This window comes from Budorcas taxicolor, chromosome 17 (assembly GCF_023091745.1).
Source record: "Budorcas taxicolor isolate Tak-1 chromosome 17, Takin1.1, whole genome shotgun sequence".
Taxonomy (NCBI): Eukaryota; Metazoa; Chordata; class Mammalia; order Artiodactyla; family Bovidae; genus Budorcas; species Budorcas taxicolor.
Genome location: NC_068926.1, coordinates 37,129,488 through 37,153,623, shown reverse-complemented (window position 1 = coordinate 37,153,623; position 24,136 = coordinate 37,129,488). Strand labels below are relative to the sequence as shown.

General features: G+C 35.6%; 1 protein-coding gene across 1 annotated transcript in view; it reads right to left on the bottom strand.

The window, feature by feature from the left end:
• The window catches only part of FSTL5 (follistatin like 5), an 858,755-nt gene that overhangs the window by 412,593 nt on the left and 422,026 nt on the right, over positions 1–24,136 (bottom strand). The window contains exon 5 of the mRNA XM_052654835.1: positions 20,709–20,829. Within this exon, the coding sequence (XP_052510795.1) occupies positions 20,709–20,829 (121 nt within the window). The remainder of the gene's footprint in view (positions 1–20,708; positions 20,830–24,136) is intronic.

Here is a 24,136-nt window from a genome sequence, read left to right as displayed (position 1 = left end):
AGAAGGAGACTTTTTAAAGTCACACATACTTCTCTTCTCCCTTCAAATAGAATCTAATATGCAAATTTACTTACAGTGGTGGAAAGTTCAGAACCATTTAATCTGTTATGCTAAACCAGGAGCAATATCCATCGGTACTACAAGACATGACCAATGCAACTATTTTTTTTTAATAATTCTATACTTTCACTAATAAGTGCTTTGCTTAAATGACAAACAGTGTATTAGAAGCATATAATCAGGGTTGCCTAAGGATCAAGTGCATGACTGTGAAGACTTTATTTTTTTACAGTAGTGCTTTTTGAGCAAATTACCAACCTAATTAAGAAATATATTCATATTTACTTTGGCCACTTGAGGCAAAGAACTGACACATTGGAAAAGACCCTGATGATGGGAAAGATTGAAGGCAGGAGAAGCAAGGGAATGATAGGGGATGAGATGGTTGGATGACATCACTGACTTGATGAACATGAGTTTGAGCAAGCTCCAGGAATTGGTGATGGATGGGAAAGCCTGGTGTGCTGCAGTTCATGGGATCACAAAGAGTCAGACACGACTGAGCAACTGAAATGAACTGATTCATACTTCAGTTCAGTTCAGTTCAGTCGCTCAGTCGTGTCCAACTCTTTGCGACCCCATGAATCGCAGCACTCCAGGCCTCCCTGTCCATCACCATCTCCCGGAGTTCACTCAGACTCACGTCATCCTTGGTCATCCCCTTCTCCTCCTGCCCCCAATCCCTTTTCAGCTTTAGCATCATTCCTTCCAAAGAAATCCCAGGGTTGATCTCCTTACACCACATATTTCCGACTATGACTTAATTGTACATCCAAATTTATAGATAGATTTAAGTATCCAATGGTACTTAAGAACTGGTAGAATCAAAGTTGACATGATTATCCAACTATCATGGATAATATTGTCTATAGTTAATTATAAAATGTCCTAGTGAAAATTATGCTATTGTGCTAATCTGAATTATATCTCCATCTATTTATGAAAGTGTGATGAAAGATGAAACCAACTCTCACACCAAATTCTTCCATACATACATACATACATTCTTAAGTACAAAATGACTGCAAATGAAGCCATTTCTGTTACTGCAGAGCCTCTGAATGAAGTATGCATTCATCCATCTGTAACTCTTTGAGGTCTCTGATAGTCATAACAAGCATCCCAGTAGCTTCTAACAATCCAGTACATTGAAATCCTGTCTCAGCTGAACTCACCAGAATAATCTGATAAAGTTATTCATAAAACTTGTTCAGTTTAAAGCCATTAGCTCTTTTAGAACTATAAATCTCCTACGTATAAGGATACTCTCTCAATTGATACTGCTTCTTTGGTAATAGTTTGGCCTTGGAGTATAAAATGAAGCGGGGCAAAAGCAAACAGAGTTTTGCCAAGAGAATGCACTGATCATAGCAAACACCCTCTTCCAACAACACACACATGGACATCACCAGATGGTCAATACTGAAATCAGATTGATATATTCTTTGCAGTTGAAGATGGAGAAACTCTATACAGTCAGCAGAAACTAGACCTGGAGCTGATTGTGGCTCAGATCATGAACTCCTTATTGCTAAATTTAGACTTAAGTTGAAGAAAATAGGGAAAACCACTTGATAGATTCAGGTATGACCTAAATCAAATCCTTTATGGTTAAACAGTGGAAGTAACAAGTAGATTGAAGGGATTAGCTTTGATAGACAGAGGTTCATGACATTGTACAGGAGGCAGTGATCAAGACTGTCTTCAAAAAAAATGAATGCAAAAAGGCAAAATGGTTGTCAGAGGAGACCTTGCAAGTAGCTGAGAAAAGAGAAGCTAAAAGTAAAGGAGAAAAGGAAAGATATACCCTTCTAAATGCAGAGTTCCAAAGAATAGCAAGGAGAGATAAGAAAGCCTTCCTAAGTGATCAATGAAAAGAAGTAGAGGGAAAAAATAGAATGGGACAGACTAGAGATCTCTTCAAAAAAATTAGAAATACCGAGAAAATATTTCATACAAAGATGAGCAAACCCAAGGGCAGAAATGTTATGCACCTAACAGAAACAGAAGATATTAAGAAGAGGTGGCAAGAATACATAGAAAAAGTAACCACAATGGTGTGATGACACACCTAGAGCCAGACATCCTGGAATGTGAAGTCAAGTGGGCCTTAGGAAGCATCACTACCAACAAAGCTAGTGGAGGTGATGAAATTCCAGTTGAGCTATTTCAAATCCTGAAAGATGATGCTGTGAAAGTGCCGCACTCAAATATGCCAGCAAATTTGGAAAACTCAGCAGCGGCCACAGGACTGGAAAAGGTCAGTTTTCATTCCAATCCCAAAGAAAGTCAATGCCAAAGAAATCTCAAACTACTGCACAATTTCATGCATCTCACAAGCTAGCAAAGTAATGCTCAAAATTCTTCAAGCTAGGTTTCAACAGTACATGAACTGAGAACTTTCAGATGTTCAATCTGGATTTAGAAAAGGCAGAGGAACCAGAGATCAAATTGCCAACGTCTGTTGGATCATACAAAAAGCAAGAGGATTACAGAAAAACATCTATTTCTGCCTTATTTACTATGTCAAAGCCTTTGACTTATGTGGATCACAATAAACTGTGGAAAATTCTGAAAGAGAGGAGATTACCATCTGCCTTACCTGCCTCCTGAGAAACCTGTATGTAGGTCAAGAAGAAACACAGTACTGGACAGGGAACAACAGACTGATTCCAAATTGGGAAAGGAGTTTATCAAGGCTGTATATTGTCACCCTGCGTATTTAACTTATATGCAGAATTTGTCATGCAAAATGCCAGGCTGGATGAAGCACAACTGGAATCAAGATTGCTGAGAGAATTATCAATAGCTTCAGATATTCAGATGACATCACACTTATGGCAGAAAGTGAAGAGGAACTAAAGAGCCTCCTGATGAAAGTGAAAAGGAGAGTGAAAAAGGTTGCTTAAAACTCAACATTTAAAGTAAAATTAAAAAAAAAAAACTCAACATTTAAAAAACAAAGATTACTGTATCCAGTCCCATCACTTCATGGCAAATAGATGGGGAAACAATGGAAACTGTGAAAGACTTTATTTTCTGGGGCTCCAAAATCACTGCCGATGGTGACTGCAGCCACAAAATGAAAGGGCGCTTGCTCCTTGGAAGAAAAGCTATGAGAAACATAGACAGCATATTTAAAAGCAGAGATGTTACTTTGCTGACAAAGGTCCACCTAGTCAAAGGTATGGTTTTTCCAGTAGTCATGTATGCATGAGAGAGTTGGACCATAAAGAAAGCTAAGCACTGAAGACGATGCTTTTGAACTGTGGTATTAGAGAAGACTCTTGAGAATCCCTTGGAATGCAAGGAGATCAAACCTGTCTATTGCAAAGGAAATCAGTCCTAAATATTCATTTCAAGGGCTGACGCTGAAACTGAAGCTCCAATACTCTGGCCACCTGATGTGAAGTACTAACTCATTGGAAAAGATCCTTACGCTGGGAAAGATTGAAGGCAGGAGGAGAAGGGGACAACAAAGAATGAGATGGTTGGATGGCCTCATGGACTGGATGGACATGAATTTGAGCGAGCTCCGGGAATCAGTGGTGGACAGGGAAGCCTAGCATGCTGCGGTTATGGGCTCCCAAATAGTCGGACACGACTTCGCAACAGAACTGAACTTCTGAACTGAACTAAGATCAAGTTTTCATGTTTGGGTAATTATCATTTTTTGAATGGCTATCCATGCATCAAAAAATTGCAAAAGGCCAATAACACAAATTATAAAATTAATTTTTGAGCTAGAACATATCAGGTGTAATTTATTCTACCTTATTAGATCAAGTACCAGCAGAGTGAATAGTTTCTAGAGAAAAGAATGCAATTCTTTGCTGAAAAGGCAAAAATAAGTAAATCCATATAGCTTAGACTTTGAAGAATGATCCCAATTAAATTGGTGAGTCCTAATCTCTCCATAAACAGTTATGTCTGGAAATCCTAAAATATTTTTCAGTAGGTGACAACTTGTGGAGCCAAGTATGAAATCAAAATTTAAAGTTAATAAATCCTTAAAGACTAAAAAATGCACGATATTGTGTATATTTATCACTGTACATAAAAATATGCTACTTTTTAAGTTAAAAAGCCTATAAACACCACTTTTCTATTACAAACACTTTTTCAAATAATGTATTAAAATAAAATTGCTTTGTTACATTGTGGGGTGATAATGTGAATATTTTATAAGCAATGGCATATGTGGCACTTTCATCTGTTGTTTAAACATAGTTGCAGGGTGTTAAAATATTTAATTATGCATTGTGAGTAGAGTGTTGAATGTGTATGAAGGGCTGGAAAATAATCTGAACTTTTAATCAAACTTCATAAAAATAATATTCATTACATAAGAATTGTCACTCACTATAGCAGTAACATAAACTCCTGATTTCAAAAGAAAATGTTACCACTTCATATATTCTAGGACAAATGCAATTACTAAAAAAAAATGCTGAGCCATCATTTATGCAGTTTTCAGAATGTTAATATAGACATTTTTTAATAAAAGATTCTACCAAAATTAATTGTGTCAAAGAAATACGACTAGCAACACTGTATATTGTTACTCTGCTTCTTTGATTTATATGCAGAGTACATCATGAGAAATGCTGGGCTGGATGAAGCACAAGCTGAAATCAAGATTGCTGGGAGAAATATCAATAATCTCAGATATGCAAATGACACCATCCTTATGGCAGAAAGTGAAGAACTGAAGAGCCTCTTGATGAAAGTGAAAGAGAAGAGTGAAAAAGTTGGCTTAAAGCTCAACATTCAGAAAACTAATATCATGGCATCTGGTCCCATCACTTCATGAGAAATAGATGGGGAAACAGTGGAGACAGTGACAGCCTTTATTTTGGGGGCTCCAAAATCACTGCAGATGGTGACTGCAGCCATGAAATAAAAAGACACTTACTCCTTGGAAGGAAAGTTATGACCAACCTAGACAGCATATTAAAAAGCAGAGACATTACTTTGCCAACAAAGGTCCATCTAGTCAAGGCCGTGGTTTTTCCAGTAGTCATGTATGGATGTGAGAGCTGGACTATAAAGAAAGCTGAGCACCGAAGATTGATGCTCTTGAACTGGGGTGTTGGAGAAGACTCTTGAGAGTCCCTTGGACTGCAAGGAGATCCAACCAGTCCATCCTAAAGGAAATCAGTCCTGAATGATCATTGGAAGGACTGATGCTGAAGCTGAAACTCCAATACTTTGGCCACCTAAAGTGAATAGCTGACTCACTTGAAAAGACCCTGATGCTGGGAAAGAATGAAGGCAGGAGGAGAAGGGGACAACAGAGGATGAGATGGTTGGTGGCATCACTCACTCTATGGACATGAGTTTGAGTAAACTCTGGCAGTTTGTGATGGACAGGGAGGCCTGGCATGCTGTAGTCCATGGGGTCGCAAAGAGTTGGACAAGACTGAGCAACTGAACTTATACCATTAATCACAATCGCTCATTTATTTTTAGTTTGCTCAACTAATTAGGTTTGGTATCATTTCATTCTTCATTTTATATCAGTAAAAAAAATTTAATTTCTTGTTACTTCAGTAGCTCAAAAATTGTGTAACAAATTTTTCAAAACTTCATTTTTAAAAATCTGCTGTATTCCATATGTAAATTATTTCTACTATAATGAAATGATACATTAAGATCTCTAGGAATAATGTGAATATTTTTGAATTTGAAGTTTGACAAACAAGAAACATAACCAATTAATTTATTTCAATTTTTTTTTGTTAGTCACAGGAAACTGGTTGATATAATTCTTATCAGAACTAATCTTTAATTGAAATGTGTGTATTTTCTTAGAATCTTTTCTAGAAATTGTCAGCTGTGTCCTTCAAAAAATGTTTTGGGTATTTTCTCTTAAATATTCCTCAAGCCCATACTCGGTTACTGACTCTGTTTCCCTTGTTCAGTCCCTCAAAATGTATCACCTAGAAAATTGCAGCTGGTAGTCAGCTATGTTCTGGTGAATTTTTAAAAGCATGCCATGGGCCAATTTCCCGTTTCCAATATGACATCAACTTGATAGTAAATTTCCTGAAAATGTAATCGCTGCCTTCAATACATCATTGAACAGCAGCAATCTGCTGTTCTTTCTGATTCTGATCTTGTTTTTTAACTGCATCTTGCACTCAGCTTAAATGATTCTTCCAAATTTAGATCTGATAATTCCATATCACTGCCAAGTTCCTTGCCTATTATACATGAACTAGCTCTGTTTCTCAGTATCCATCAAATTTCAAGATCTATTCCCTATCTCCTTCCTCAACCTGTTTTCTCACTGATTTCCAGCTTGTATTTCCATCTTCTGTGACTCCCACACTGCTTGCAGTTTCCAACACCTAGATCTTTCCTAATATGATCTCCTTAGTGGAAATCACCTGGTCTCTGGCTGTCTCCTTAAGAACTCATACTTGGAGATATACTTAATTCAGAAGTTATCTCTGCTCAGAATCCATCACTGAGAGTGCACTCTTTTTTGGTGCCTTGTGTATTACACAACACACCTTTTAGTGTTTAATTTCCTCAAGTTGAAAAGACAAAGTCTTATCTATCTTTATATTTGTAGTGATAAGCCTTGATAATGTCACATAAAAATATAACAGATGTTGGCTCTTGTGGATAAAGTTAATAATTGTAACATGAAATAGTAAATATGTAAAAGGATGTAATTGAGTTTGTACAATTGATAAAATGTAAAGTATAGAATACTTAACGTGAAATATACCATACTTCTTCTTTCCCTTTCTTTTTCTTTTTAATCTCCCATCTCTGTTCTCTTTGTTTTTCTGCCTCCATCCCTAACTCTCTCACTCCTTCTGTCTCTTTCCTCCTTCCATCCAACTTATCTTTCTAACTCTTATCTTTAATTGAAAAGGATCATCCTTTTGGTATAGACAAGAACAACATATTGTATACGAAGATGTCTAATTTACTTATGTATTTACTCAAGTGTAATTATGATTACTAATCAATTTATAGCCACACTAAGAAGAAACGAATCATTCACTCTCCCCTAGGCAGTCAAATGTGTATTACCTTTCAAGATGATCAGTAATCTGTAACTTCTTTAATGTTTTAAACATCACAGATGCTTTGCTTTAGTCCCAGCTGATCATCAATAACAAAAATCCATCTAACATTACTTGAATGTCTGGTAACAGATACACTGAAATTTGTTCCCCTTTTATAACAACAATTTCTGTCAGAATGAGCACGATTTACAGTGTATACATTGCATATGATAGACAGTATTCCAAGTCCCATGAAATACTGTCAGGCAGCTAAACAGCACTAGGAGTAGATGTCTCCTTTCCATTTTTGTTAAGAAATTTATTTAGCTTAAATATATTGTAAAGTTGTCACATAAGGATATAACAACCATCCATTAAATTTTAAGATAAATATATTTATGTTATAGATGAATTTTCATTCAAAATGTACTAAGGATGATTGCAATGGTAGAATATGCTAAAAAATGCACTTGCCAATTAACACCGCAGAAATAGAGGTCCATTGTAAATTGAGGGAGAGAAACTGGAATGGAATTTAAATGGAGTAAAAAATAAAATTGAAAATTATTAAATACAAACATACATACCTTAAATAGGTAATCATCAATTATTTGTATACAAGTGTGAAGATAAATGTGTATTAACATTTTATTCTACTAACTCTTAAATGTTTGTTAAAAATATTGTCTTTAATACATTTTATACCTGGTTTTAGAATATCTGAAGGGGAATCTGCCAAGAAATTACTGTGCACTGAATAATGATAAGGCATGGTAATAAGTACTTTGCATATATCTTGTTAAGATGAATATGCATACCAGTCCACTTCAGTTCAGTTGCTCAGTTGTGTCTGACTCTTTGCAACCCCATGGACTGCAGCAAGTCAGGCCTTCCTGTCCAGAGTTTATTCAAACTCAAGTCCATTGAATTGGTGATGCCATCCCACTATCTCATCCACTATCATCCCCTTCTCTTCCCACCTTCATTCTTTCTCAGCATCAGGGTCTTTTCAAGAGGCATCTCTTCGCCTCGGGAAGCCAAAGTATAGGAGTTTCAGCTTCAACATCAGTCCTGCCAATGAACATTCAGGACTGATTTCCTTTAGGGTGGACTGGTTGGATCTCCTTGCAGTCCAAGGGACTCTCAAGAGTCTTCTCCAACACCACACTTCAAAAGCATCAAGTCGTTGGCACTCAGCTTTCTTTATAGTCCAGCTCTCACATCCATACATGACTACTGGAACAACCATAGCCTTGACTAGACGGACCTTTGTTGGCAAAGTCATGTCTCTGCTTTTTAATATGCTGTCTAGGTTGGTCATAACCTTCCTTCCAAGGAGTAAGTGTCTTTTCATTTCATGGCTGCAGTCACCATCTGTAGTGATTTTGGAGCCCCCAAAATAAAGGCTGTCACTGTTTCCACTCTCTCTATCTGCCGTGAAGTGATGGGACCTGATGCCATGATCTTAGTTATCTTAATGTTGAGCTTTAAGCCAACATTTTCACTCTCCTCTTCCACTTTTATTAACAGGCTCTTCAGTTCTTCTTCACTTTCTGCCATAAGGGTGGTGTCATCTGCATATCTGAGGTTATTGATATTTCTCCTGGCAATCTTGATTCCAGCTGGTGCTTCCTCCAGCCCAGCGTTTCTCATGATGTACTCTGCATAGAAGTTAAATAAGCAGGGTGACAATATACAGCCTTGACATGCTCCTTTTCCTATTTGGAACCAGTCTGTTGTTCCATGTCCAGCTCTAACTGTTGCTTCCTGCCCTGTATACAGATTTCTCAGGAGACAGGTCAGGTGGTCTGGTATTCCCATCTCTTTCAGAATTTTCCACAGTTTATTGTGCTCCAAACAGTCTAAGGCTTTGGCATAGTCAATAAAGCAGAAATAGATGTTTTTTCTGGAAGTCTCTTGCTTTTTCGATGATCCAGTGGATGTTGGCAATTTGATCTCTGGTTCCTCTGCCTTTTCTAAACCAGCTTGAACATCTGGAAGTTCATGTTTCATGTATTGTTGAAGCCTGGCTTGCAGAATTTTGAGCATTACTTTGCTAGAGTGTGAGATGACTGCAATTGTGCAATAGTTTGAGCAATCTTTGGCATTGCCTTTCTTGGGATTGGAATTAAAACTGATCTTTTCCATTCCTGTGGCCACTGCTGAGTTTTCCATATTTGCTGCCATATTCACTGCAGCACTTTCACAGCATCATCTTTAGGATTTGAGATAGCTCAACTGGAATTCCATCACCTCTACTAGCTTTGTTCATAATGGTGCTTTCTAAGGCCCACTTGACTTCACATTCCAGGTTATCTGGCTCTCAGTGAGTGATTACACCATTGTGATTATCTGGGTTGTGAAGATCTTTTTTGTACAGTTCTTCTGTGTATTCTTGCCACTTCTTCTTAATATTTTCTGTCTGTTAGGTCCATACCATTTCTGTCCTTTATTGAGCCCATCTTTGCATGAAATGTTCCCTTGGTATCTCTAATTTTCTTGAAGAGATCTCTAGTCTTTCCCATTCTATTGCTTTCTTCTTATTTCTTTGCACTTATCACTGAGGAAGGCTTTCTTATCTCTCCTTGCTATTCTTTGGAACTCTGCATTCAAATGGGTATATCTTTCCTTTTCTCCTTTGTCTTTAGCTTTTCTTCTTTTCACAGCTATTTGTAAGGACTCCTCAGACAGTCATTTTGCTTTTTGCATTTCTTTTCCATGCGGATGGTCTTGATCCCTGTCTCCTGTACAATGTCATGAACCTGCATCTGTAGTTCATCAGGCACTCTATCACCCTTAAATATATTTCTCACTTCCACTGTGTAATCGTTAGGGATTTGATTTATGTTCATGCATTTCTTTTCATTGTGATGACCTCGAGGCATTGCAGAATATTTTGGTAATGTAGGTTATTTTGAGTGTAGTGTATTAATTCTTTGGGATCTCAGAGGTAACAATAGTCTGAAACTATTTTCAATACTCTCCAAAACTGGATATTAAACTTTGTGATATATAAGGATGTACGGGCTCCTTGAAACTGTCTCACTGTTCATTCAGTACAAGGATGGAAGAAACTCAGACTAGTGATTCTTTTATTCTTAGAACAGGTTTTCAATGGAAGGCTTACATAATTGGTCCATTTATTTTAGATCAGAAGGAAAAAAGTCATTAATTTTAAAATAAGATAATTAAAAATCAGATAATATATTTTAGAGGTGTTAACTGTGAATAGAGATAATACAGTTTAAACTTCAATTGATAAGAAACATTAGGGAAGCACTGGTAGAAGGTGACATATAAAATATATGGTAGACTTCAAAACTTGATGAGAAAAATTATACAAATCATTTCCTTGATTTTATGTTGTGACAATAATATTTTGAATATATTGAGGCAAATAAAGTGTCTTTAAAATCAATTTTACTTCTTTCTTTTCTGTTTGTAATGCAACTACTACAAAAATTAAAATTATTAGGACAAAGAAAATCTTTTCCTTCTTTTTAAATGAGTTAGCATTAATCTCTAAGGAGAGGAATAATAGCTTTACAACAGTAATAAAGTATCATGATTTTAATTTTTATAATCATGATATCTTTATACAAATGCAGGTCATTAAAAGCATGACATTAGACTATATTTGTTGATGCTGTGTTTCCAATATGCAATTAATTAAAAGAAGGTAGAATTAAAAGAAATCTTGAATATAAAAGTAATATGGTCATATATATTTCTCAATGTGATTTTAACTGATGGTGGAATTAAAATAGATTCTTATTTTTGTTTTGAATGTCTTTCTCTGGTCTTTAACTTCTACAATAGGAAAAATAAATATTGTTTTTGTATTTTAGTCAATAAGTCATGTCTGACTCTTTGTGATCTCATGGAGTGTAGCCCTCCAGACTCCTCTGCCTGTTGGATTTTCCAGGCAAGAAAGCTGGAGGCAGTTGCCATTTCCTCTCCAGGGGATTTTCCTGACCCAAGGATCGAGGAATGGAAGCCCAAGAAAAATAAATATCCTTTCTTTAAAAAAAAAAACTGTAGAATTATGGAATAAATGCAAGCAAAAAATAAAGACCTTGATAGAACTTTTATTGATACGTGATTTGGGTTAAAATTTATGAAAATCTGAAACACTTTGATTCATTTCTTTTTTTCAACAAGATACAATGGATTCAAATGAATATGACACTGAACATAAATCTTATGATTTCTATATGCATTGATAAGTTCTATGTAAAGCTTCATGTTTTATCTGGTAATATCCATACAACTCCTCTGTGAAAGTGTTAGAACTCACTTAAATGACAGGATAGACCTCTAGTGGGTAAAAAAAAAAAAAAAAAAAGAGAGAGAGAGAGAAAGAAAGAGAGACAGTAATAACTATGAAGTGAAAACAAACATGTTAGTCATTCAGTCATGTCCAACTTTTTGTGACCCCCATGGAGTGTAGCACAGAGACTCCTCTGTCCATGGGATTCTCCAGGCAAGAATAATGGAGTGGGTAGCCATTCCCTTCTCCAGGGTATATTCCCGACCCAGGAATAGAACCTGGGTCTCATGCATCACAGGTAGATTATTTACAGTCTGAGCCACCAGAGAAGCCTAAGTAATAGATATACATTAAAAAGTAAATTTAGTAAAAATGTAATTTTTAAGTATTAGCTTCCAAATAGTATAAATTAAAAAATATCTGATTCATCTGCTATTATGTGTTTATAAGTATCGCTTTTTATAGTTCATAATAACACTCGCTTGGTAAATTAATGCCTCTCTAAAGGATCACTTGACAGAACAGACTTTTATAAGGAAACTTTCAATTGGAAACTTTAGATAAAATGCATCCTTTCAAACCAACCTAGAGAAAGAAATTCAGAAAAGAGCTAATAATTTAAATGTGACATATTTCATTCCAATTGTTTTAAACTGCTGAACAATTTTGGCCAATTAAAAACTTAAATCCCATAAGTAGGAACTCAGTTTGGGAATCTGAGTTACTTTAAAATGAAGCAAAGGCTTTGTTGCCAATCTGCAGCCACTGTTTCATGTCCAAATAGATGGGATCTTTGACAGCAGTGTGGCTGGAATCTTCACAGTAAAGCCGCTATGAGGAGATGCCAACCAGATATGGTTTCATATCACAAAAGGACAATGCAAGCTTCAATTCAAGATTTTTCTGAGAAATTGGTATTAAGAATGCTGCTGCTGCTGCTAAGTCACTTCAGTCGTGTCTGACTCTGTGCAACCCCATAGATGGCAGCCCACCAGGCTCCCCTGTCCCTGGGATTTTCCTGGCAAGAACACTGGAGTGGGTTGCCATTTCCTTCTCCAATGCATAAAAGTGAAAAGTGAAAGTGAAGTCGCTCAGTCGTGTCTGACTCTTAGCGACCCCGTGGACTGAAGCCCACCAGGCTCCTCCGCCCATGGGATTTTCCAGGCAAGAGTACTGGAGTGGGGTGCCATTGTCTTCTCCGGTATTAAGAATAGGGGGTTAACAAAGCTTAAATGTGAAAGCAAAATAGTTAGTCACTCAATAGTATTTGACTCTTTATGAATCCATGGATTGTAGCCTGTCAGGCTCCTCTGTCCATGGAATTCTCCAGGCAAGAGTACTGGAGTGGGTAGTCATGCCCTTCTCCAGGAGATCTTCCCCACCCAGGGATCAAACCCAGGTCTCCCACACTGCAGGCAGATTATTTACCAGTGAATTACAGATATGATTGTGAAAATCTACAAACAGCCTCAGGCAAAGTTCTCCCCAGAATATTATACTGAAATAAGCGGAAAGTAATTTTAAGTCAGATGCACTAAATTGTGATTGACAAGGTATGTCACAGTGTAAAAAATAAGAATAATTGGTCAGTTACCATTTCATTATTTTTTATTTCTATTTCACTTTGTCTCAGACAAGTTCTTATTTTCAATATCTATATGACAGAAAAGTCAAAATGTCAAGAAGTAAATAAAAGTGTTTCACTTGAAATAAAAGAAGTTGAAATATCTAATTCAGTCTGCACTTAAAAGTAACAAACAGGTCAACAAACAAAATTTACCTGTGAGAGATAAGAGCATGTAGAATGCCAGTGGTTATAGGTAAAAAGAGAAATATAAAGGTATATCAGCTACACCAGATTAAGGTAATATAAACAGGATGAGGACAGAGTCATCTTGAAATTGGAAAGATTTAAGATCATAGTTATATAATCTTACAGTTTTGAAGATTTTAAAATCATGGTTCAAATCTGTATTACCTCATCAGTTGTTGTTTTATTAACAGTTAGGGTATAAAAGTTTTTGTTTTTTGTTTTTTTTGTTGTTTTGTTTTTGGTTTAAGACCAAGAAACTGTCCTTTTGGAATATGTGTGTATACATAAAATTTCAACAATCATGTTTTGCAATAGTATTTTTTTTATAGTGGCTGGAACCCAGACACAGCAAAAATAACACACAGTGTAACCATCTGTAAGGCAGTGATTCTGTATTTATCCAACCATCAGGGCATATCTGCACACTCCAACACAGAAGATTATAGCCATACACACATGTGAACTAACTTTGTAATCAAAGCTTGTAGTAGATTGATTTCTCCAGTGAATCAGTCAACTAAAGTTCCTGCAAAGTTTTATACTACGATGATCCAGTATGGATTCTTTTATGAATATAGCAGTTCTATCAATCCAATGCAGCATTTCCCAAATCAGTGTGGAATTTTTAAATCCAGATAAATAGCATAAGCTTGCCAGCACGTTAGAAGTCTTTCTTTTGCCCATGTTCCCAAAGAGGACCATTCACATTAACTACTATAACCACAAATGAGTTTTATATAATTTAGATTTTAACTAAATATATACTTTAATGTACATTTATGTGCTCTGCTTCTTTGCTCAGAATTTTTTTTCACTTTTTTATATCCAACTTTTCAGCCACTAGCACTTAACTGTCTATACTTCCATCTCTGTTGCAAAGTGCCATGACGAAAGTTACCAACAACTTCCTTCTTGCCAATCCAGTGCCTGTTCATCTGTTGTATACTTTCTTGCTTTGAACTTAGCCTTGAAAACAATTCTATATTAAAAGTGCCTGATGGTGTACTCCTTTGGCTTTCCTCCTTTCTCTCCGTGCTAATATTGTTGAGTTTTAGTTTCCTACTGCCGTTTTACTCTTCTCTCCACAAGCAGTAAGTCTCCTACATATGACTCTTCAAGTTGTGAACTTTCAAAGATGCTACCATGTGTTCCCTCAGTGTCAAGCATAAGAGAAATTGCAGCTTGCTCTTCACCTCCTCTTGCTGATGATCTTTCAGCTAGCTCTACCATCTGCCACCTCCTCTGCCTTCTCCAGTCAATAACTCTTCTTGCCTGCTTACTCAGTGCCAGCCCCTGTGTGCCAGCTGTTGTACTTGTACTACTGTTCTTTTCAAGGTACTGTAAGATTAAAAATGTGTTTTTAGGTATTATTTGTGTGAAAAGTATTATAAACTTATTATATAGAACAGTACTATATAGCTGATTGTGTTAGTTGGGTAGCTAGGCTAACTTTGTTGGATTTATGAACAAACCAGACTTATGAATCTGCTCTTGGCATGGAACTTGCTCATATGAAGGGGACTTCCTGTACTTACCTTGGACACCTCCATCCTTGCCACAGAATCAAATTTTAACTGCATGCTCTATGTTTCTCATTGTGACCCAGAGCTCTCACCTGATTCTGGGCCACCTGATTCTGCAGCTAAAAGTTTCTATTTGAATATGCCAATATGTCTAAAATTTAACTAAATGTACTCCCCAAACTTGTTTCTCTTCCTGTGCTTCCTACCTTAATGAGTAGCATCATTGTTTAACTTTGTATGCAAACTAGATAGTTTGACATTATCCTTGACCCTACCCTCTTCGTCCCATGTGTATGTAATCACTCATCTAATCCAGCTAATTCTGCTGCTGCTAAGTCACTTCAGTAGCGTCCGACTCTGTGCAACCCCATAGACGGCAGCCCACCAGGCTCCCCTGTCCCTGGGATTCTCCAGGCAAGAACACTGGAGTGGGTTTCCATTTCCTTCTCCAATGCATGAAAGTGAAAAGTGAAAGTGAAGTCGCTCAGTCGTGTTCAACTCCTAGCGACCCCGTGGACTGCAGCCCACCAGGCTCCTCTGTCCATGGGATTTTCCAGGCAAGAGTCCTGGAGTGGGGTGCCATTGCCTTCTCCACCAGCTAATTCTACTTGTAAGCTATTTTCCAAATATGGACACAGCCTTACATTATTGCTACTGCTCTTCTAGTCCTGTCTCCATCACTTTCACATACTTCAACAGTCTTAATTGGTCACTAAATTCTGGTCACTAAATTCAGCTATTTTTCTCAAATAAAGAACTTTCATATACTAATGATGTAATGTCAATGAATGTTAATATGATACTCATATTTCATTGCTTGAGTTATTAGATGGTTCCGATAATTAACATTTTATTGCAGCAACTGTGATTTCCTAGAAAAATAAATTTTCTTTTCCTTAGAATGTCACTATCAAATCTATACTCCATTAAGAAGGTTTTCACATATAATCATGAAGACTTAGGTGACTTAAAGTAACTTTTGCATTAAAAAAAAATTAGAATCCTAATTATTCTTTTTTAAAAATGAGAGATAGATATTGTACAATTAGTTTCAATATAAATCTCACAATTGATGCATTAGGCTTGCAAAACCTGAATTACTTTATGCATAGTAGAAAAATATCTTCCTGTGGATCCTTCCACATAGAGATTGCTTCTGAATTGAATAAAGATATATTTAAGGGTGACATTAGACCTGTAACCACTAGAACACATACGTGTCTTAAAGCATATATAAATGGCTTAGGGAACTACAACTCATAATTATTTAATAAAATTTCAAGAATGTCAGAATTACACAAACTCCTCACTTCATACAATTTTAAATCAAAGCAACATATAGTTTAACTTAGGAAATTAAGTACTTGATAAGCATTTCCAAAACAAATGTACATTTAGGGGGTAGACAACTGCACTAATTTTGGCAATCTAAATGTCCAAATGAAAACAAATATTTCCTAAAATTAATAGTCATATAATTGTACTTTATTATCCCAACTGAATGTGCAAAACTAAATATATATAAACATTTGAACATCACTTCTGAAATTCTGTGTGTGGTCATATTGTCTGATGGTGAATTACTTGCACTTACCTACAGATTTTAAGCAAAAATATGTATTTCAAGGCAAGTCAAACTTAATCAAACATTGTATTTTGATTTTCAGTTGGAAGAAAATAAAATACTGTTTCTATATGTCAGTACAAGTCCTTACAGTTAGTAAAAATACTATTTGTTTTTAATTCTAAGCACTGTTTACACTGCAAATCTACACATTTTACTATTGAGACAACAAAAATGCATGGGTGCAGGGTGCCCACAATTTGAAAAGAAGGTTTAGTATTTCCTCCAAGTATTCAAAACTATGTCTGACCTCACTTAGTTTTATTGGATCCCATTACACAGATTTCCAAGTTTGTTAAACAAAGAAGGCATGATTTAAGATATTTGATACTTGCAGTGAGAGTGAGGGATTTAGGTATCTTAGAAAACTCAAAGGATTTTTTACTAATGTCAAAAACACTGGAGAGAAATTAAGAATGTCACATAATGCTTATTAGGAAATAATGAAATAATTTATCTTATCCAAAATGAAAAAAAATTATGAAAAACCTTATAAGTGTGAAAACAGCACTATAATATAATGTAATAACACTCAATGGTGAGCTGGCTTTTTTTTTCTTTACCATTAACATTTACCTGTTTGCTTTGCAAACTTTTTCCCATTTTATATGATGGGAGTTTATTAACTGGAATTCAATAATTCATATTCATTTAGGGACTTTTTAGTTTTCCGTGGTTTCCTTTTAGAAACTATCTGGGGGAATGAATTCTATGTGTGAAAAATGATTAGTATTTACCCTTCCTCCACCTGTCATTTTTATCATTGTCTTTCTCAGATGATGTATCCCTCTGGGAAAGGAAACATCTTTTTCAAGTTACTTTAACTAATACACCACTCTATACACATAGGTACTTAGTACATAATTTTAAAATGGATTGCTTTTTCACTATTTTTATACATTTTTATTCATAATACTAATATTTTAAATAGAATGATTTTTAAAAATGATGTCATTACACAAATCCTGTCACAAAACTGAGGTGGGTGTAGTTGTATTATAACAGAAGGAGAGAAAGAAATAGGCATATGTTTCCTACTCACATATAAATACCTTGCTGATACAGATAATCCATACAAGTTAGTTTTGCTCTCTCCAAAAAGTCATTATAGAACTGGTTGCCCTGTTTAATAAGGTTGAAACACTAATAATGTAAAACTGTATGGAAAACTGCTTGGTTAAACCACAAGGAATATTAAAACACTCCAGATAATTCTAGTATTACTTAGAAAAACATTATCTTTTCCAATTGATTGTTAACATAATTTTATCATAGTTAAGAAAAAGTTTTGTGATGATTCAAAGAGAAAAAAGCTCATGATTGCCGATTGCCAAGTGCTTGCATTACCCATTATCCCTTTATGGTTCAAAATATTAAAAATGTAGACCTTTTGTATTAGACACAATTTTCACCTAATAGCAGAACCATTAATGATATTCATTCAATTTCATGGCATTTCCTATAAATAATTTCTGTAAAATTGACACCATATTACCTTCCAGCCATCAACAGAATCATATAGATTTTCTTCTATCCAAATTCAACTGTTCCTAGTGCCCAATAGTTCCTTTATAAACCATGTTTCACTATGGCTCCATTGAATGCTTGTCCTGATGCTACAGATTTCTGAATTGCATAATTTTATTTTTCTTTACAATATACTGAACTACCTTGCCTTCCTTAGCAGCATCAAATCATCTCTCAAACACAGTTTCATATTTTCCCCTTCATCGGGGCCAGATAGCAGTATTCTTGAGAAGATTCTTATGTATTGATATTGCTAGGGATCACTATTCAGTCTTTGCCATGTTATCACAAAAATAATACGTTATTCACACTTTATTTTCATTGTTTTGTTATTTTCTGGCTCCACTTTTCCAGCGTCAACAATAACTACATTTTAAATAAAAATCCTGTAGAAACATATTTAATTCTCTTATTCACCCTTGATAGTTTATATACCATTAAAAATATTTCCTGCTATTGTTACAAATTTCAAGTACTTTTATTTAGCCAAATCCCAGTGTCTTCATATTATGAGAGTGTGGAATAGTAGTTGTTAGATTAGACTGCCTGTTTAATAAAATAAGTTAGTAAAATAGCAATAATAGGTAGTTCATAGACTTTCAGACTTAGAAAAGAGCATGTGGTTGGACTCATTTCTCTAAATACTGTGGTATATCATGCAGCTGAGATTTTATTTATACCACAATAGGAAGCATACTTGACACCCTAAAATGTCTCTTTAGTATACGTACTACTTGTGTACTAAAGAGACAATCAAAGCCCAAAAGACTGAGACAGTAACTTCAATTTTCCCCCTAACTGCCTAAAAGAAAGCAGATAGAAGACCTGTTCCAGGAAAGGAGCTGTCACTGTAGGTTAAGTATAATGTGAACTAGGTGTGGACAGGGAGGAACTTAGCAAATCTCTGTTTGTTAAAATTCCTCTCTATGTTCTATTTTCTCTGCAGGGCCCAGCAAACACTTGTTTACCAACCATCTGCTTTTTCATCTGTCTGAAAATTGCCTTCCTCCCCTCAGAAGTCCTCTTTTGTCTTTAGCTGAGGATGGTACTTTCAGTCATTTAAGGTAAGAGTTTCAGTCATTGAGGACAGTACTTAAGGTAAGGGTTTTATTACTTAAGGTGAGGGTTTTGGTTTTCCTGGATCTCTCCCATTTATATACATTATTAAACTTTGTTTGATTTTCTCCTGCTAATATGCCTCATGACAGCTTGATCCTTGGGCCAGTCAGAGAAGTCTAGAAGGGTAGTGGAACATTGCTTCCTCTTGGACACTATTCTGTTTGTCCATCTTCCGTCTCTCATCCAACAAAGTCCAAATCCACTCATCCTGAAGACTCATTAAATTATTACTGCCTTCACCACCTCTCCTTGACTCCCCAAGGGGGAGATTATATTTTTAATTCACTTAATATTTTGTGTAGGACTTTCTATGACATTTATCTCCTCCTATCTTAAATGATTTGGTATAACATAATATAATATAATGTGATTTTTTATAATATAATATATTATGTTTTCCTGATAAACCGTAGTATTCCTGTTATCCTAAGCACACAAAAAAATGCTTGCTAAAGAGTGAAGTTCAATGACAGACACATAGACTTCATAGTTTGGCATAGATTCAATTATAAATTCAGCCACTTAATTCTTAACTTCTCATGTTTCAGTTTCTTCACATGATCTTCCAGTGATAATGCTGCTTTCTTCTTACATTTGAAAAGTTGTACACACCTTTAAAGGATGAAATGTTTACTGAGATATCCCATCTTGTATTCTGCTTGCAACTTAAAGTGGAAATACAGCTTAATTTAATCTGAAGCGCATACTAACTTCTTGCCTTAAAGCTTTATAACCTGCAACTCTTTCATATTTATTACTTTGCTAGTATCAAATACTGCATAAAATATGATCAATGTTTAATATAAAATGAATTATGTGATAATTACTATCATTATTTATATGAATGTTTAGAGATTTAAGTAATTTTTTCCAATATCAGACAGCTGATGTATGACAGGCATAATTCAAACATGATATTTTTACATGAAACAGTCTATTTCCTGTCATCTTGGAAAAAAATTATATGTGTATACATTTGGAAAGCCCTACATATGTGAATACATATAAAAATATTGAAGACAATCTATTTATCTAAAATGCCCTTTAACTTAGATTACTTTGTGATTTTCAAATACCAACCAGTTTATTTAATGATTTTTTTTTCCTTTATTTTTAACACACAGCTCTGAAAACATTCCTTTCTGTTTTTCTGTCCCAGTTTCCACCCCCACCCCCACCTTTGGAATTATTTTTAAAGAATAACCTGGCATGTAGCTTTTTAAAACAAAAACAATTTTATAATTTCGCATTCAATTTGAAGAAGTCTTCAAACATTTATACATATATCATTCATTCTAAAGTATCTTAACATACATATAAATTTTCATTCTTATGCTAATTTTGTTACCATATATGCAAACTATCTATTAAACAACTTTAGTTTACCTCTAAGGTAAAAGAGTCACTGTGTAAATAATTACATTGTTTTTGATAAGCAGTGACAAACAATGAAGTACTGTTCCTAGTCTAAAATAACCTTGGAAACAGCACTGTGGAATTAATATCTAAACGAGAATCAACAAGAACTGATAGCAAGGGCTACTGAATATTTCTAGCTCTTTATTTTACAATATTAAACCTCTTACCTCTTACATTCTTTTCAATAGAGCCAAACCCTTAAATTTTCTCAGTTGTATCACTTCTCTTAAGTAGCAGCTTGTACTTTGAGATCAAGCAAACACATCATATTGGGTAATGAAGCAGGAAAAAGAACAAAGAGGAATTAGAGAATGGATCTTATACTCACGGAATGTTCTATAAAATTCTTCAAGAGCCAGGTGCTTGTCTGAGTTAAAATCATCATATTTCAGTAGATCATACAAAGTACAATCAGAAAGGTCCTTGCCAAGTTCTTCCTGTTTTATCACCTGAAAAGAAAATTAAAATCATGCAATTATATCAGTGTCTTAACGTTTCTATAGGTATTTAAGTCTACACTTGAGCAAAGAACTGAATTTACAGTAAACCTGGGTTTTCAGTTACTGGACATTCATTTTCAAGGGTCTCAATGACATAAAATTATAAATTTGACTTAGTTTATTGTGACACTCATACAGATACTTAGAATTTAGCCTGAAAGTTCTAATACAAAAATCTCCCAGTAGGACCCAGAAAACTTGAACATTAAAGGGGTATTTTTGTATTTTACTCATTTCCTTTGATCCACTTACATTGACTCAAGGAGATACTTTACTTCTACATGAAAATTGCCTCCTAAGTCTCAGTGACCCAAGTCAAAATGGAACAGCTCTTTCCCAACAAAAATAGTCAGTAGCTTATTCCAACTTTCATCTTCCTATTATTTGTGAAAAATGAAGTTAGATTTTTTTTTCTCTTTTGTCTAGCATCCTCCCCAGCTGGAAGTGAAGCCATTTGGGATTCTGAATTAGCTCCCTGGATCACAAAGGAGCTATTAAGCAAATGACTGTTTCTAGGAGCCTGTTAGAATTAATGCACCAATTGATGATGGGAATCTACCCAAGCATGGGTGAGAAAAATCACCAAATTGCTTTTCTGCTCTGTGCTCTGTTCCATAGACTGTGGCAGTATCCCTTTTAAGACTCTACTGATTTTGACTATAGCTTGTCTGGTGAAAGGGCTCCCCAAGATTTTTCAAACATTCCCTTTCCCTGGGTAGCTTCATGGCTGTGTCCAACAGTCTTTCATATTTGTCCACAGAGGAAGTGGTTCATATTGCTTGGAGCTTTGCTTCACAGTGTACGTTTTGTTAAAGTTGGTGCAATCAAGAAACACAAGCTCTGAAGTCAGCCAGCTTTGGGTTTAGACCATGCCAAGGCTACTTAATAGCTCTATAATTTCTGGCAAGTCACTCAACCTTTTCTCGCTAAGAAATTAATGATAGCAACCTCTCCTTCTCCTGGTTGGTGTGCAATTATAAATACAAATATACATATATATACATAAACAGTTTTAGTCAAGTGCAAAACATATAGTATACACTCAGACATAATCATTTAATGTTAAAAATAATGATTTATATATACAAATATGCTTCTCATTATAAAAATTCACTGGAGTTTTCCACACCAGCTTGTATATGTTATGGTTACATATAGTTTGAAAAATTGAGACTTTGTCATAGCAATGGCAGATTGGTGATAATAATGTCTATTTTAATGAGCTATTTTTATGGAACACCCCAGTGTTAAAAGTTGTCATGCCTGTGTGAGGATGAGCTGCAGAGACAGCTCTGAGGATGGAGCTTAGCCTATGCATCACTAGAAGCTCCTGCCCCTGTCACCTGAGTAGTGACACACAATGACAGTGTTTGTACTAGTAAATATAGTTTTCACAACTTCATGTGCTCTTTATTCTTATTTACTGTATTCAAATTTCATTGGCTAAGCTGGCATTTGCTGCCTTAGAGGAGGAAAATTGTGAGTGGTTTATCTGCTTTCCATATAAATAGATATGGTTGATACTGAGTGGTAAAGCCCTTGGCTTTAGCACAGTCCAGCTGGAGGGATTAACAAAACTACTTAATGGCTAGAGCTATCTCTCCTATAAGCCTAATGGGAAAACAAATACTGCTTTTCTGTTTAGAAAGCAACCAAGCTCTCAGCCACTCTCCATCTGTTGTTTGTTAGATGATGAGAAAAGGGTTTTCCAAGGTGGCAGAGGGGCAATGTTTTTGATCTTACCTCACTATGCTCTTTCTAAAGACCTGTGGGGCCAGCACCACAGTAATTTTTAGGATGCAGTGACAATAGAATCTGGTCAGATGCTTTAATACTATTTTTGCTGGCTTTAATTCACATACTTCTTTGTGAAATGATGGAACAGAAAGTTGGGAGAGAAGCTTTCATCATTGTCTCATATTAATTTCTGTTCTAATATTTTATTCAAGGTAAATTGTGTATAAACCAAGAGAAAAGATGTCTATCTTTTTCCTTAATACTGACTTTGGCATAAGACTAGCTTGCTTTTGATTTGATCTTGATTTGATCATGATAATACAACTCAAGCTGGATATGCTGTTTTAAGGAATTTGCTTTAGAAAAGTGCATGGTCCTGGCTAGTGAGATATATATATATATAAAACTTTGTTCAATGATATTTGGCCATGCTATGATAGAGGGGTTAAGTGATTCATCCCTTCATAAATCCATTGTTTAATATATATTTTCCTCATTCCATTTCTGTTCAATGAAATAGCCTACTTAAGACATGCTTCCTGGTAAGCATGTTTCTCCTTTGTTTCCTGATGGGAGCTTTGGCATGGTCTGAGGTGTTTCAATGTGGGAGTTATTATCTTGTGACCTTTTAACCATCATGGGAAAATTGGTTTAGATATTCTGGGTTCTAATAGCCTTAAAGAGCTGTGTGTTTGACTGTTGAGAAGAAAATAAAAAAGAAGATAGAAGCAGTAATACATTAAGCACTCTGGCACTGGGAATTCAAACTTGTAGGACACTTATTTCATTTATTGTCTGGCTCTGGTTCTAAAACCTTTCCAGTCTAACCTCTTCAAAATGCATGTGTTACATCTGACATAGAGACTACTGGCAAAGCCAGATTCACTGAACATACTGTCATTTAAAAATATATTTTAATTAGGATAAGTACATTATTTATATGTAATGAAGTGAAGTGAAGTGAAAGTCACTCAGTCATGTCCGAATATTTGTGACCCCATCTACTGTAGCCTGCCAGGCTCCTCTGTCCATGGAATTCTCCAGGCAAGAACACTGGAGTGGGTAGCTGTCCCTTCTCCAGGGAATCTTCCCACCCAGGGATTTAAACCCAGGGCTCCTGTATTACAGGTGAATTCTTTACCATCTGAGTCACCAGCGAAGCCCTTATATATAATGTTATTGCACAATTAATAGAATATTGTGTAGTATAAATGTAACTTTTATACTCACTGAAAGTGAAAGTCGCTCAGTCAGGCCTGACTCTTTGTATCCCCATGGACTGTATAGTCCATGGAATTCTCCAGGCCAGAATACTGGAGTGGGTAGCCTATCCCTTCTCCAGGGGATCTTCCTGACCCAGGAATCAAACCAGGGTCTCCTGCATTGCAGGCAGAGTTTTAGCAACTGAGCTATATACTCACTAGGAAATAAAAATTCATGTAACTTGCATTATTACAATATTCACTTGACTGAAGTGGTCTGGAAATGAAAGTCGCTCAGTCGTGTCCCACTGTTTGTG